The 17,682-nt window shown below is 37.4% G+C and overlaps 1 protein-coding gene across 6 annotated transcripts in view; it reads right to left on the reverse strand.

Moving 5' to 3' along the window:
• The window catches only part of RB1CC1 (RB1 inducible coiled-coil 1), a 102,621-nt gene that overhangs the window by 4,246 nt on the left and 80,693 nt on the right, over positions 1-17,682 (reverse strand). For 2 of the 6 annotated variants that reach the window (XM_051843730.2, XM_051843732.2), the window contains exons 17-22: positions 15,079-15,187; positions 14,731-14,971; positions 7,641-7,695; positions 5,809-5,856; positions 3,981-4,039; positions 1,859-1,986 (exon numbers count right to left, since the gene is read on the reverse strand). In XM_051843730.2, coding sequence (XP_051699690.1) covers positions 1,859-1,986; positions 3,981-4,039; positions 5,809-5,856; positions 7,641-7,695; positions 14,731-14,971; positions 15,079-15,187 — 640 coding nt within the window. Of the gene's footprint in view, positions 1-1,849; positions 1,987-3,980; positions 4,040-5,808; positions 5,857-6,281; positions 6,407-7,640; positions 7,696-14,730; positions 14,972-15,078; positions 15,188-17,682 lie in introns of all 6 variants that reach the window. The other 4 variants (XM_051843729.2, XM_051843731.2, XR_011389989.1 and 1 more) reach the window with 3 other exon arrangements.

Raw genomic sequence — 17,682 nt, forward strand, 5'->3', positions numbered from 1 at the left:
TTATAACCAATTGATGACATCTGGAAATAATCAGTGAAAACCAAATACTCATATTATGTCAGAGCATGATGAGTCATACTATCCCAGGCACAAAGGCACTCTGGTAATCCCCTCACCCTCTGCAACAACACAGGGGTAGCAGGATCTTAATGGGCACCAAATGTTATGTATTTCTCAAAGGAATTTTGAAAAGGAAGAGGGGGGCAGGAGGGGTGGTTTGGGTAATTTATGGTTAATAAGAATCCTTAAATAAATTCTTTCCTACAGGACTTGTGAGGGCCTTATAATGGTAAAATGCATTGGAAGGGGAGTTGACAAAATTTTCCAGACTTAAACACTGAACTCTGCCTAGGCTTAGGAAATGCACACTGAAGGGCTGTGATGTAACTTACACTCATATGATTCTAGGGGGAAAAAAGTATGCATTCATCTATGTCTATTTAGACACACATGCATGTAGAGGTAATACAAAAGGGACAAAAAGTCAATACTACATTAATTTTTGCAACATGTTTCTAAACTTAGAGATTATTTTCAAAAAGAAAGTTTAAATAAATGAAGAATTTAAAAAGCCACACAAATAAAATAAAAATACCCATCAAATTCACTGGTTTCAAGGCAGGAAAAACTAGGCTCATCTTAGTTTTTATGGTTACTGGACTGCTCTAACTATGAGCATTACTGCTAATATCCCTCCAGGAGCTGTGATGGAATAGCCCTTACTGGCCTGCTTTAAGAAATGATATGACTCTGTTCATAAGTTACTCCTAACAGAAACATCAAAGAAAAAGGACACATGTTGGGGCCGGCGCTGCGGCATAGCGGGTAAAGCCACTGCCTACAGTGCTGGCATCCCACGTGAGCCCCGATTCAAGTCCTGGCTGCTCTACTTCTCTACTTTCAGCTCTCTGCTATGGCCTGAGAAAATAGTGGAAGATGATCCAAGTGCTTGGGCCCCTGCACCCACATGGGAGACCTGGAAGAAGCTCCTGGCTTTGGATTGGCTCAGCTCCATAGCGGCCATTTGGGGAATGAAACGGTGGGTGCAGGATCTCTTTCTCTCTGCCTCTCTGTAACTATGCCTTTCAAATAAATAAATAAATAAATAAAATAAAAAAGGACATACGTTTATTATCATTTTAAAATAAATTTAGGCGAGGTATATCATATCTACTCTTTAGGAAAAACAGGTTGTACTTAAGAATTCTGAAAATACAGTTCTTGCAATTGCTGGAGTATAAGATGTTTGCGGCCAGCACCACGACTCACTAGGCTAATCCTCTGCCTTGCAGCGCCGGCACACGGGGTTCTAGTCCTGCTCGGGGTGCCGGATGCTGTCCCGGTTGCCCCTCTTCCAGGCCAGCTCTCTGCTGTGGCCAGGGAGTGCAGTGGAGGATGGCCCAAGTGCTTGGGCCCTGCACCCCATGGGAGACCAGGATAAGTACCTGGCTCCTGCCATCGGATCAGGGCGGTGCGCCGGCCGTAGCGTGCCGGCTGCGGCAGCCATTGGAGGGTGAACCAACGGCAAAGGAAGACCTTTCTCTCTGTCTCTCTCTCTCACTGTCCACTCTGCCTGTCAAAAAATAAAATAAAAAAAAAAAAATAAGATGTTTGCATCATTCCACTTCTAATCAGTTAACTCACTGCATGAACCACATTCTAATTTGGAACTGTTGATAGAATACACAAAAATAATCTAGATAATGTGGATTTCATTTTTTAAAAAAGTATAAGGCACAGTTTCCTCTCAGTGACTTAATTTGAATATAACTAGACAACAGGAAAAAAAATCTTTTTTGTATTCTTTCCATTTCAGGCTTAGTATTTTAGCCATGGTTGTGACACTTACCACCCTCACCTGGTTTGAGATCCAGGGCAGGCAGAGACTCTGAGTGCAGGAAATATAAAGTAGGACTAACAGTAAACAAAACATAATTGTCGTGGCGTTCATCTAGGATGATGAGTACCAAATCTCCCACCTGAAAACTGGATAAAGGAATACAATTTTATTACCCTAGGGTGAGCTATAATCAATCACTCTACTCTGAAAACTTAAGTACATATTCTGCTCAACTGTATGTTAAAATAGGAAGGCAATATTAAATTTCACATTCATATGATAATCTTTGTATTCTCAACTGCTCCTAACAGGAGTGCTGCTCAGGTACAAAATATTAAAAAGATGATATCAGCAATTGTCAAAGATCACACGTTTCCTAAATTGTGCTTCCACTATCTAAATTTACAAAGAGGAAAAAAACTGCTCATATGAGCTTTAGTAACAACACCTTTACAGTTTATCTATCCGTTTTTGTTCAAATCTTTCATTTTATACAAAGAAACAAATTCAGAGAGATCTTATTTACAGTTACAGTAGCAAAGACAGTGTTAGATTCTGCTACTCCACTTTCCAGGCAAAGTGTTGCTGAAAAAAACAACTAAGCTAGGACCATGTGCTTACATGGGTTTAAACAAATGGTTATTACACTTGTAATATTTGGGTATGGGTCTGAAGGAAGGGAACAAAGAAAAAAGAGAGGATACAACTGCTTGCAAGCTTACGTATTACTTTTTAGAACCTTTTCAGAACTGTTGCTCAAAACTTCAACAGGCCGTCAAAAACTCATCTCAGATTTCCTGGTTGTCAAGATGATTTAATGAAACAGGTTCTCAAAATCAGCTTTGCAGTCTTTAGAGGAAACTAGCTTTTCATTCGTTAATGGACAATCGTAAAAATGCTTACTAGTAGCCTAATGATGTGGCAGGCAGTTTTAGGTAAACATACTAACATGTTAAAAGTAAAAAAAATTTAAAAACTCATCTTTCTCAGGGCTGGCACTGTGGTATAGTAGGCTAAGCCTCTGCCTGCAGCACCAGCGTCCCATATGGGCAACAGTTCATGTCCCAGCTGCTCCTCTTCCAATCCAGCTCTCTGCTAATGGCCTGGAAGAGCAGCAGAAGATGGCCCAAGTGCTTGTACCCCTGCACCCACTTTGGAGACCCGAAAGAAGCTCCTGGCGCCTGGCTTTGGATTGGCCTAGCTCTGACTGTGCAGCCATTTGGGGAATGAACTGGCACATGCAAGATTTCTCTCTCTCCCTCTCTCTGTAACTCTGCCTCTTACATAAACAAATCTAAAAAAAAAAAACAAAAAACAAAAAAAAAACCTCATCTCTGTGTAATCTTTAAAAAATCATGAATGAATCCCTCCCTGCCCATTCTGATCTGACATACAGCTGGTTCTGACGGATACCGTCAACCCTTTAAAAACATTCAAAGACAAAATTCTAGTGAGACGTGAAAGGTCAAAACCACTGATATCTGATAATCAAAACTTCTGCAAACACACCTATCATAAATAAAATAAAGGTATTTAAAATAAAGTGTATCTATTACTTATATACTTCAGTAATTTTTGCATCCTTCCTGTCAGGTAAAGACTGATCACTATTCATGAGTTGCTAATAAAGTTTTTGTTTTATTCTAGAGCACCTTTCAAATAACCCAAGCCAAAGAAAAACTATCACTACGGAATAAATTCAGTGCAGTAAATTCAATTGGATCAAATGATACACTTCATGTTTTTTGAACTTGTACAAATGAAAGCTGAGTAACAGAAATGAGGACATCTGACAAATTAAAAAGAAATAAGACTTTCAAATCTAAAATGAAAAAGACTAAACAAATAGGTGGGATTCTAAAAAAGTGGCACCAGCTGAAAACTAGAATTAAAAAGGCCTAAAGGAAATATATGATAAGGATAAAGCTAGAGAAGTAAAGTGTTGGAACGCAATTCTAATGTTTCCAGGATAACAAATGAGAAAAATTTTGTGTGTCAACAGAAAACTGTTACTGCAGCAAAACATTCCGCTACTCACTGACTGCAATGGAATGATTATTACATTTTCATTAAGTAATAATTCAAGTCACCAAATTTTTGTCCTCCAAACAAAAACCAAAACTAAAAATAAAATACTTACTCTCTTATAGCTATCTTTTCAGAATGCCTTGAAGATACAGAAGACATACTCTGAGACATCTAAAAAAAAGAACTTCATGAACATTTCAGAATATTATAGCACCAAATATATTTACTGTATATTTAGTGTAAAAATTTGTTTAAATGGGCTATTCTATCTTCAAGTCTGTGTCTCTCCTTTCAAGCACACAAACCTAAAATGTAGAACTTATGTTCATTAATATAATTTTTTGAAACAATCAGTTTCATTAAATAAATGCACCTACACTTTCAGTTATTTTAGATAAGTTAGATTAAAAACTGATTTTAGAATCACATGTTATTTAATCTTAAAATATAGAAAAACAGATTGAAAAATTTTAAAAACAGTTTGAAAACTATAGCATATCAGTTTTAAAACCTTTTCTTTGACAAATACAGCAAGAACAACAAAAGGGATTATTTTTTAAAAATCAAGTCTGAGGGACTGGCAACATGGTGCAGTGGGTTAAGTCACTGCCTGCAATGCCAGCATCCCATGTAAGTACAAGTTCAAGTCCTGCTTGGTCCACTTATGATCCAGCTCCTTTTAAAAAATTATTTATTTGAGAGGCAGAGTTAGAGAGAGAGAGAGTCAGAGATAAAGACAGAGGGATAGAAAGAGAGGTCTTCCATTCTCTGGTTCACTCCCCAAATGGCCTAAACAGCCAGAGCTGGGCGGATCCGAAACCAGGAGCCAGACACTTCTTCTGTGTCTCCCACATGGCTGAGGGGCCCAAGCACTTGGGCCATCTTCCACTGCTTTCCCAGGTGCATTTCCAGGGAGCTGGATGGGAAGTGAAGTAGCCAGGATTTGAAATGGGGCCCATATGGGATGCTGGCACCACAGGCAGAGGCTTTACCTGCTACACCACAACACCAGCCCCAGTATGGCTCCCTTCTAATATGCCTGGGAAGGCTGTGGTTGAGGGCCCAAGTACTTGGCCACTGCTACTTACATGGCAGATTCAGATGGAGCACTGGGCTCTTGGCTCCCACCTGGCACAGCCCCTGCTGTTGCAGCCATTTGGGGAATGAACCAGTAGATGGAATGTCTATGTAACTTTGCCTTTCAAATAAATAAATCTTAAAAAAATAATTAATTCTAAAAGTAAGTTGAAAAGTTTTCAATAATAATTAAACTGTTTCAAGGGCATTATAAATGAAAGTTTTTAGAACTGGACAAAAAAAGAAAGTACCTGCTATATTGAAATATTGATTCACTATAAAATGGGCTACTGCTACAAATGGGTGAAGTTACAGGTTAAAGTAAGCCCAAGGCAACTCAGAAAATTATCAGAGGGTCTTTGATCAGATACCTTCATTTTAATAAAGAAAAGACTGATGAAAGGACATGATGTATTAGAATTACACACACCACTGGGAATGACCATGTTAGCCTTTTAGGAAGCTTATGAAGCACAGCTCTAATTTTTAATCCATTCAGTGACTTAATAATAACTAAGATTACAAAAGCATTTAATTATGGAATCCTGAGAAATAAGTCTTATTAGAATCAGAGAATATGGCATGAATACTTCTCATTGTTTCTAAAAGTGTCTTAATATGGTAGTTCATTTAGAATCTTAAAATTCACTGAGACATGTTTATATCCAAAATAAGAAAAGGATTGAATCAATAGTCACAGGTGACTAACTCTGACCTAACTTGAACACCAAGAATCAAGTCATTAACAACAAAATAGCTCAACAAAACACTTGAAATAAATTAATCAAAGTGCCCTTTCTTCAGATGGTCAATCATCCTAATGAATAATTTTAAAATGTCAAGTTCATCAGGGAAAAACTTACCAGTCTTTGATTTAACCGCTTATTTTCTTCTTCCTTTAACTGCAGTGTCTGCAAGTAGAAAGAACAGTCCTATGGTTTATCTTTGTGCCCACTCAAATAAATCCAAATAGAACAACTCTCAAACAGTTTCTATCCTGGGGCCAGCGCTGTGGTATAGAAGGTTAAGCCACCACCTGCAGTGCCAGCATTCCATATTGGTGCTCCACTTCTGATCCAACTCCCTGCTAACGCACCTGGGAAAGCAGCAGAAGATGGCCCAAGTGCTTGGGCCCCTACACTCATGTGGAAGATTGGGAGAAGCTCCTGGCCTCAGCCTGGCCCAGACCTGGCCACTGCAGTCATTGGGTGAGTGAACTAGTGGATGGAAGATATCCCCCCTCCCTCCCTTCTCCCCCCTTCTCCTTATCTCTCTCTGCCCTTCATATAAATAAATCAATCTTAAAAAAAAAAAAAAGTTCCTATCCTGGTTCCACCTTTGATTCCAGATTCCTGCTACTGTGTACTCTGGGAGGAACAGGTACTTGGATCCCTGCAATCTTTGGAGGAGACTTGGATTGAATTCTGTGCTCCCTGCTTCAGCCTGGCCCAGTCCTGGATGCTGTGGGTATTTCAAAAGAGAACAGCGAGTGCAAGATCTCTATCACTCTTCCAAATAAATAAATGAATAAATTTTTTTTAAAAAAGTTTCTGTGTTCAAACTAATGTTCAGGTATGGAAGGTTAATGAGGATACCATGTTTATATATCTTTTGCAACTGTTTTAATTATTTACTGGCTTAATGAGAACAAGGTAGTTTTTTTGATGTTTCTACGTAAGGATTATGAAGCTTTAATATGCACCTGAAACATCAATACAACTTGCTAATATGCAGTAAACACCCAAGATCTTCCTCCATAAACTAATAGGTCTCATCTAAGAGGAGGAATCTGAATTTAAACAGTCATCTCAGTTGATCCTGAGGTGGGTAACCACAAAAGAATAGGGGTGTGCATCTGGAACCATGGTAAAGATTCCATGTCATATGGAAATGCCTGGGTTTGATTTTCAACTGTGCTTCTGATTCCAACTTCCTGTTAGCCTGCACCCTGGCAGGCAGCAGGTGATGCTTCAGGTAGTTGGGATCCTGCCACTCAAGCAATTTGAGATCCAGACTGAGTGCAGACTCCTGGCTTCAGCCTGACCCAGAAGAGGCTGCTGCTGGCATCTGGTGAGTGAACTAGCAAATGGATGGAAGATTCATTCTCTCTCTCTCTTTCTCTCTTCCCTGTACTCTGCCCCATAGCTTTTCAAATAAAAAAACCAAAACAATATAATAATTCTGTATTTGAACAAGTTGTGCTATTTTGACTGGATTTTTATCATAAAATTAAGCTTGTAGAAAGATAATGCCAAAAATCTTAAAGTAAAAAAACAAGTCTATGAATAAAGATTTGCCAAACATGTACAATTTTATACACAATTACAGAGAAACCTTTTATGGTCAGTTTTCTTCTGCTCCTTTCAATTAAACTTTACTAAAAACGTAACTTAAAAAAAAAATCACATAATTCCTTTTTTCATTATATTTTTGTCCATTTCCAAAATAAAATACTTAATAATTTCTTTCTGAAATGTATAAAATTCACATGTGTAATTTTACTGAACTCTAATAAGAACAAATAAGAGTCTTGAAATACCACTGCCTACTGTTTAGCCACTAGGAATGCAAATGATATGACTTCTCAAAACATTAACAAAGACAGTACATTATATGTTTTGAAAATCAGTTTCCACAATTGCATATCAGAAGTGAACATATTACAAATGGCATTTTAAGAAGAGAATGTACTTACACGTTCTAACAGCATTATCCTCTGTTTTTCTTCAGATAGTGTATGGATATTTTCTCTAAAAGTGAGAGAATGATTTTAGCTTTTTGAAATTCTGAACTTTATATTTTTCAATTAAGAATTTAGAGATGTAAATCTACACGTTATAACAAATTTATAATTTGTACTAATTTTTAAACCAGCTTATTTAAAATTAGGACACATTCTAGTATTGTTTACTTATTGTACCAAGACTTTGGTCAATAAATCTTTTGAAATTATAACCAAAACTTTGTGTATACAGTTATGTTGGGCTAATCTCTTTAAATTTCACATTTTTTTGCAAGGCTTAAGAACCATTCTTCTTAATCTGAATGAGTGAACCTATGTTACTAAGAACATCAACAGACTTACTAAATGACTGTAATGCAGTCACTATCCCACATGTGCTCTTGTCCATTATAGTAAAACACCCAAAGCATAACTACAAAAGTGAAAAAATTCAAAAATTAAAAAGAAGGGAAAATATTGCTAAGGTTTTAAAATTCTTCTATAGGTATAATTTCCCCAATTTTTTTGTACCATGTTAATTCTTCAAGGAAGAGGTTCTGCCTAATACAAAGTAATGAAGACTTACTCCTGTGAGAGGTTTATAATATTAATTTTTATATTTAAGTCTATGATCTATTGTAAGTTATTGTACATGGGGAGGAAAGGGACCAATTTCACCCTTTTGCATGTGGATATCCAGCTGTCCCAGCACCATTTGTTGAAAGGCAATGATTTCCTATATTAAGATGTCTTGTATCTTGGACTGTAATGTAGGAATTAATTTCTGAAATCACAAATCTATTCCATTGATATATATGTCAGGCCACTACCATCATGGCTTATTACTTTAGTTTACAAATTTTTAAAGCCTGGCAACTTTTTTCTTTAAGATGTTTTGGCAATTCTGGGTCCCTTAGTATTCCATATTAATTTCATGATTAGCTTGTCCTTTTCTGCAACAGGAGGCAGTTGTGAGGAGTACATTGTGATATAGTGGGCCCATGACACCTACCTCAGATGTGGGCACCAGTGCAAGTGGCAACTACTCCAATTCCAATCCAGCTCCTTGCTAATGTGCTTGGGAAAGCAGTGGAAGATGGTTCAAGTCCTTGGGCTCCTGTACCCATGTGGGATACCCAGACAAAGCTCCCAGCTCCTGGAAGTTGAGTCCTGGCTGTTCTGATTCCAATCTATCTTCTTGCTAATGTGCCTGGGAAGGCAACTGAAGATGACCCAAGCACTTAAGTCTTGCCACTGGTGATACAGAAAAGAGAACCATTCTCTGATTCACTTGACAAAGGGCCACAATGGCCAGGGAGGCCAGGCTGAAGCCAGGAACATGGAACTCCCTCTGGGTATCCCATGTATATGCCAAGTAGTGTACTAGAAGTATATTTTGCATTTATTTGAAAATGAATTAATGATAGTAAATGAGTTACAATGTAGAAAGTCTGTTTAGTGAATATTCAAATAAATACAAAATACAAATATGTGGATTGAAGCAGAACATAACCACAAATCTGATTTTTATGTTTATAGATGTTAAGTTAATAATACTTATAAATTATAGATGAAAAGAATCATACTGACAATTTTATCTTGTTAAATTCCATGCAGTTTGAATATGACATAGTTGTCATGACTTCTAATGAAGTATTTGAGTAATGAAAAGTAAAGGCTAGATAGAAAATCTCCTTATGTAATCATATTCACTGATTACTTGGAAAGAATTATGTAATCATCTCAGTAGTAGTAGATCTGTCAATTGATAAAGTGACGGTTCTTAATTAAATATAACTTTAAAAAAAAAAAATATCTGTGGGGACGGTGCTGTGGCATAGCAGAATAGCTGCCGTCCGCAGCGCCTGCATCTCACATGGGCTCCAGCTCAAGTCCTGGCTGCTCCACTTCTGATCCAGCTTTCTGATAATTTGTCTGGAAAAGCAGTAAAAGATGGCTCAAGTACTTGAGAAATTGCACCTACATGGGAGACCTGGAAGAAGCTCCAGGTTCCTGGCTTTAATTCAGCCTAGCTCCAGCTGTCACAGCCATTTGGGGAAGTGTACTAGTAGTGGATGGAAGATCTTTATCTTTAAAAATAAAAAAAACTCTGTAAACTAGCAATAGATTTGAACTACTCTTTTCCTTGAGAAGGTATTCAGTATGTTCTGAATAACTGAATAATTTATTTTCTGATATGAAATCAGAATGTATTGATGTATTGATCAATACCAGATGTATTGATTCCTTATTTTAGTTAATATAAATTTTTAGAATTCTGAGACTTACTCTGTGATTTGATACATACTTGAGTTGCAAAACTATTTTCTAAGATTATAACTGCATTGCTCTATTTCTTTAAAGCCTTATTTAACTTCATTGTTTCCTATGACTTAAGAGTTTCATACTCTGATTTTGTGTCTGAAAGTACTCATTCTCCTTTTAATCCATTTCTGATTCATTAGAGTGGATCACAGTCACACTTCAAAGCATCTATAAGTAAATAACTATTTTGGTGAACTGAGGAACAGGAGCCCTCTCCAGTTCTGAAATTCCCTCTAACTTCATGGGTGCAGGGGCCCAAGCACTTGGGCCATCTTGTACTGCTTTCTCAGGCCACAGCAGAGAGCCTGATTGGAAGTGGAGCAGCTGGGACCTGAACCAGTGCCCATATGGGATGTTGGCACTGCAGAAGGTGGCTTTACCTGCTACACCACAGCACCAGGCCCTTAACATCAACTCTTAAGCCCTAAACCTCTGCAAGTCTAAAGGTAACAAAGCTGTAGTATTTTTCTCCAAACTAGAGAAATCTACATCAATTTTGTACTTCAGAAACAGCCTATTGCTATTCCCCCACCAAAATAAATATATTGATTACTACAGAAACTCCATGACCTCCTAAGTAATGGACGGCAAAACTTAAACAGGCCCTTGTAAATGAGAACATTCCAACTCTATTACAGTGATATTATGGCAGTCCAGGTAAGTTTTGGTGCACATATTAGATGCAGTATGAAAACAACAAAATGATTAACCTGTTACATTAAAATTATTTCTCACAATTCCTTAACATAAAGAATTAAAATAGCACAATTTACAAGATATATGAGCTCTAAAGACTATAATATGTAATTTCTTCAGAGCTTTAGGGTATACAAACAAAACAGACATACCATTGGGCCAACTAACCAAAAAAATTAGACCCAAATCAATGAAACTAGAGATGAAAAGGGAAATGTGACGACACTAAAAAAATAAAAAGAATTACCAGAAATTACTTCAAAGAGGTATATGCCAACAAACTGGGAAACCTAGAGGAAATGAATAGATTCCTGGACACATATAACCAACCTAAACTGAGCCACAAAGACACAGAAAACCTAAACAGACCCATAACTGAGACAGAAAATGAATCCGTATTAAAGGCCCTCCCAACAAAGAAAAGCCCAGGAATGGACGGATTCACTGCTGAATTCTATCAGTCATTTAAAGAACTAACTCCAACTCTTCTTAAACTATCCAAAACAACTGAAAGAGAGGGAATCCTCCCAAATTCTTTCTATGAACCCAGCATCACCTTAATTCCTAAACCTGAAAAGGATGCAACAAAGAGAATTACAGACCAATTTCCCTGATGAATATGGACACAAAAATCCTCAACAAAATTCTAGCCAATGGAATCCAACAACACATCAGAAAGATCATCCACCCAGACCAAGTAGGATTTATCCCTGGTAGGCAAGAGTGGCTCAACATTCGCAAATCATTAAATGTGATACACCACATTAACAAACTGTTGAAGAAAAACCATGTGATTATCTCAACAGAGGCAGAGAAAGCATTTGATAAAATATAACACCCTTTCATGATGAAAACTCTAAACAAATTGGGTATAGAAAGAATATTCCTCAACACAATCAAGGCAATTTAAGACAAACCCACAGCCAGCATCATATTGAATGGGGAAAAGTTGGAAGCATTCCCACTGAAATTTGGCACCAGACAGGGAGGCCCACACTCACCATTGCTATTCAATATAGTTCTGGAAGTTTTAGCCAGAGACAGCCATTAGGCAACAAAAAGAAATCAAAGGGATACAAATTGGTAAGGAAGAAGTCAAACTATCCCTATTTGCAGATGACATGATTCTTTATGTAAAGGGACCAAAGAACTCCATTAAGAGACTATTGGAACTCATAGAAGAGTTTGGTAAAGTAGCTGGATATAAAATCAATACACAAAAATCGGCACCTTTTGTATACACAGACAACGCCATGGTTCAGAAAAAAACTTCCGAGACCAATCTCATTCACAATAGCTACAAAAGAAAAATCAAATACCTTGGGATAAATTTAATCAAGGATGTCAAAGATCTCTATGATGAGAATTACAAAACATTAAAGAAAGAAACAGAAGAAGATACCAAAAAAATGAAAAAATCTTCCATGTTCATGGATTAGAAGAATCAGTATCATCAAAATGTCCATTCTTATAAAAGCAATTTACAGATTCAAGGCAATACCAATCAAAATACCAAAAACATTCTTATAAGATCTAGAAAAAAAATGATGCTTAAATTCATATGGAGGCACAGGATAATTCAAATAGCTAAAGCAATCTTATACATACAAAAAAAACAGAGTTGGAGGCATCACAACACCAGATTTCAAGACATACTACAGGGCAGTTATAATCAAAACAGCATGATACTGGTAGAAAAACAGTCGACATGCCAGTGGAATGGAATAGAAACACCAGAATTCAATCCACACATCTACAACCAACTTACATTTGATCAAGGAGCTAAAATCAATTCCTGGAGCAAGGACAGTCTATTCAACGAATGGTGCTGGGAAAACTCAATTTCCACATGCAGAAGTATGAAGCAAGATTCCTATCTTACATGTTACACAAAAATCCACACAACATGGATTAAATATCTAAATCTACAACCCAACACCATCAAATTATTGGAGAAAACCTGCAAGATAATGGCACAGGCAAAGACTTCTTAGAAAAGACCCCAGAGGCACAGGCAGCCAAAGCCAAAATTAACAACTGGGATAAGGATACATCAAATTGAGAAGTTTCTGTACTGTAAAACAAAGAGTCAGGAAAGTGAAGAGGCAACTGAAAGAATGGGAGAAATTATTTGAAAATTATGCAACTGATAAAGGATTAATAACCAGAATCTACAAAGAGATCAAGAAACTCCAAAACAACAAACAACCCACTCAAGAGATGGGCAAAGCACTTAAATAGACATTTTTCAAGAGGAAATCCAAATGGCCAACAGACATGAAAAAACATTCATGATCACTAGCCATCAGGGATATGCAAATCAAAACCACAATGAGGTTTCACCTCACCCCAGTTAGAATGGCTTTCATACAGCAATCAACAAACAACAGATGCTGGAGATGATGTGGGAAAAAAGGCACATTAATCCACTGTTGGCGGGAATGCAAACTGGTAAAGCCACTATGGAAGGCAGATTGGAGATTCCTCAGAAACCTGAATATAGCCCTACCATACAACCCAGCCATCCAACTCCTTGGAAGTTACCCAAGGGAAATTATATTGGCAAATCAAAGAGCTATCTGCACCTCCATGTTTACTGCAGCTCAATTCACAATAGCTAAGACATGGAATCAACTTAAATGCCCATCAACAGAAGACTGGATAAAGAAATTATGGGATACATACTCTATGTATTACTACATAGCTGTAAAAAGAAATGAAATCCAGTCATTTGCAACTAAATGGAGGAATCTGGAAAACATCATGTTGAGTGAAATAAGCCAATCCCAAAGGGACAAATGGCCCATGTTCTCCCTTGTATGTGACAACTAACTGAGTACCTAAAAGGAAACCTGCAGATGTGAAACTGACACTATGAGAAACAATGACTTGATCAGCCCTTGTCCTGTTGAGGAACAGCTTACTATTTTATTCTTTTCAGTATTTTCTTTTTCTACTTAATACCATCAGTTGAACTCTTTACTTAACATAGAATTATTCTATGGTGTTCAAACCAAATTAAAATTTGATCAGTTAAAAATAAGAGTGGGAATAAGAGAGAGAGGAGATGTACAGTTTGGCACACACTCACTTGGACTTACCCCTAATGGTAGAGCTAGAAACATGCCAGAGGATTATGGTTATGTGTGTGTATACATATACACACACACACACACACACACACACATATATATACACTATGGAATATTACACAGCAGTAAAAAAAAATACTGTCATTTGCAACAAAATGGGTGAATCTGGAAAACATCATACTTAGTGAAATAAGCCAGTTCCAAAAAGACAAATACCATAATTTCTCCTGATCTGTGGTAACTGAGAGAGTACATAAAAGGAGATGTATACATGTGAAACTGACATTTGAGATCCGATGGTTGTTTACAGCCCTTGTTTCTATTGTTGAGGAACAGTGTTTTTTCCTCCTACTATTAGCTGAACTCTATTTAGTGTGTAGGGTTAATCTTATGAGTATAAAGTAAAGTGAAAACAGATCTTTATGAAAACTAAGAGTTGGGGGTCCGGTGCTGTGGCATGGTAGGTTGATCCTCCACCTGTGGTGCTGGCATCCCATATGGGCACTGGTTCTAGTCCCAGCTGCTCCTCTTTCAGTCCAGCTCTCTGGTATGGCTTGGGAAAGCAGCAAAATATGGCCCAAGCACTTGGGACCCTGCACCTGAGTGGAGACCCAGAAGAAACTTCCAGCTCCTGGCTTTGGATCAGCCCAGCTCTAGCTGTTGTGGCCATTTAGGGAGTGAACCAGGAAAAGGAAGACCGTTCTTGTTGTCTCTCCCTCTGTAACTCAACCTCTCAAGTAAAAATTTTTTTTTTTTAATTAAGAGTGATAATAGTAGATAGAGGAGGCAGAAGGGTGGACATGTGGGCAAGAAGAAGGGTACGGTGGGAATTCTATGTTTCTCAATATGTTATATGAAATACATAAAATCTGTATGCCTTAAATAAAATGCTGAAAATAAATAAATAAATAAATGTCTTACATAACACAGTCGAAGACTGGCAAACTTACTGTACAGACATCATGCTTGTCTCCATTGCTGAATCCACTCTTCCTTCTTCTGCTGTTTCCAGGGCAGGTCTATCTATTTCACCTGGGACTTCAGGTGCACAAGCTCCATAGAGTTCTGGGGCTGCAGCTACATATGGTGAAGGAACAAAACTGCTGCTTCTCAACTTACTGACTTCTTCTTCAAGTTTTTTCTTTTCCTCAAGCAATCGAGCTCGATCTTCAGAAAGTGACTCTATCAAATCTGAAAGATCACCAAACTGAAAATGAAAAACTGAAATGGAAAAACCAAATGCATAATTTTTTCCACTTTAAAAAAGGAGCTAAAGAGACATCACAAACAGTACTAACCTTTGTCCCGTTCTTGTTGTTGCATTGTACTTTTCAACTTATCACTAAGATCATTTATTATGTTTTCTTTTCTCATTTTCTCTCTTGTTAAAACAGTGTTAAAATTGGTCTGGAACAACAGAATAATTATTTTAACTTTATGCCTACATTTAACAGAGAAGGCTGGGAAAATAAACTTGCAAATATTCTTTTCTGTGGTACAGTTACACATGTAGAAAATGTGAGTCATGAATGTTTATTTTAAATAAAAATGCTATATAAATGCTAAAGATTGCATTTTCTTTCATTTCAATATAGTATCTAGAAAATAAATTCTCATTATTACCCATGTATTTATTGTCAGAGGAAAAGCACTAGCAATCATTTTGAGATAAACAAGTGAAATGATCAACAACCTGAAGACTGCTGTTAGATACCTGCCTTTCTCTTTGAGTGATCTTCTTGTCTCAAAATTCTTCATTTGTTCTTTAGCTAAATCTTGATTATCACTTTACAATTTACAGGTTACTCTATCCTGTTTCTCACATCTGGCTATTTGCAATGGTCACTAGATCTGATTTGTATTGGTTTGACTTGTTATTACCCAACTGTTAAATGCTCTTACCAAGAAACACATCTATGTATGTGCACAGATCTCATGAGAAAACTGCTGACATGTAAAGATAGTGGGAAGAATGACGAAATTATCTAAATTGACTCTTCCCATTTGCTCAGCTTTTTTAATTTCAAAAACTTAAGAGTTCTATGGTCAGGCCGGCACCATGGCTCAACAGGCTAATCCTCCGCCTTGCGGCGCCGGCACACCAGGTTCTAGTCCTGGTCGGGGCTCCGGATTTTGTCCTGGTTGCCCCTCTTCCAGGCCAGCTCTCTCCTGTGGCCAGGGAGTGCAGTGGAGGATGGCCCAGGTGCTTAGGCCCTGCACCCCATGGGAGACCAGGAGAAGCATCTGGCTCCTGCCTTCGGATCAGCACGGTGCGCCGGCTGCGGTGGCCATTGGAGGGTGAACCAACAGCAAAAAGGAAGGCCTTTATCTCTGTCTCTCTCTCTCTCACTGTTCTATGGTCTCTTGATCAATGACAGTAATGCTGACAATTGGGAGAATTAACAGGAAAGAATGACATTTTTTGAAAAAAAAAAAAAAATTAATAGAGGAATTGGATTGTGACACAAGTAGCTGCTTGGGATGCCAAAATCCCATGCGTGAACCCTGGGTCCAAGTCCTGGTTGCATAACTCATGATCTAGCATCCTGTTTTCCTTGTGAGACAGCAGAGGATGGCAAGTACTTGGGTTCCTGCTACACACATGGAAGACCTTAACAGACTTCCTGGTTCTTGGTTCCTGACCCAAGCAAGAAGTGAACCCGTGCATGAAAGATATCTATCTCCCCACTTTCTGTCACTGTGGCTTCCAAATAAATAAATTTCTAAATATTGAAACATAAGCAGTTTTTTCTATCAGAAACTTTTAGTGAACTTCTTGAAGTATCCTCATATTATCTCTATACATAAAATATTTGTAAAATCACATTGAGCAATTTTGCTTATTTTTATATCTCTGCTATTTCTATAATATGAAAAGGATTTTAGGATGATCATTACAAGTTATAACAGGCATGTTAGAAAGAAGGCTAAATAAGAACCATGTAGCCACAACACAAAAATAATCTGCATAGATAGATACCAGTAAAAGCATCTAAGTACCACTAAACACACACACACACACACTACTGAAAATTATAAGGCATCTCACAACTCATCTTTTCTAATTTTCTTTTACAAATATTGAAAGAGGCCTTAAAATACTTAAGATTTAAATTGCAGAGCCATCGACTTCATAGTTTTGATTTCAGTTAATTCATAACTTACTTAATTTTGAAAATGTGAAATTGTGTATGTGTTCACAAAGATGACTAGGGACAGAATGTAAGAGAACTACTATTCCCATCCCCTAAACACTTGCTTTCCTTGATTTTCAGGAAGCCACATTTTGCTTTTTTCTGGGACACTTTTTTTCCACCAGGCTTTTGAAACTTAAAAATTCTCAAGGAGCTTGAGCTGTTTTTTTTCTTATTTTCATTGTGTGTTTCCTAATTTCCTTTTTTTTTTTCAAATTCTATAAAGACTTTAATTAATCATACTATTTTTGGAAAAAGAAAAATACCACGTTATGTGTGTACATATTTCATAACACATAGTAGCTTGAGAGATGTATCCCTCAGGATGAAAAAGTATGTCATCATCTTCTTTAGCAAGGCTTACAACAGCCACTCAACTGCCCCTGAAGCTGCCTGTCGTGTAGTCCTCTCATTTTTTCCATAGTCCCATGGCTGATGTCCACTAAATGTAAATACAACTATGACACTCTTTTTTCTTCAACCACTGTCCTCTCAAGGCATTCTAGTCCTCTATGATCTGGTTCACCTTTACTTCATAAACACTAACTCTTACCATTGACCAACAAAAATGAATAACCAAATCAGCAAAGTTCAGCAATACTCCCATCATAATATACCAATCAGCCTAGTAAGAATCACAAAAAGAAATATGTGATAAATTGGTACTAATCAGCCTTTATCTTAGGATAATAGGATTTTAGAGCTCAG

Source organism: Oryctolagus cuniculus, chromosome 6 (genome assembly GCF_964237555.1).
Source record: "Oryctolagus cuniculus chromosome 6, mOryCun1.1, whole genome shotgun sequence".
Classification (NCBI taxonomy): domain Eukaryota; kingdom Metazoa; phylum Chordata; class Mammalia; order Lagomorpha; family Leporidae; genus Oryctolagus; species Oryctolagus cuniculus.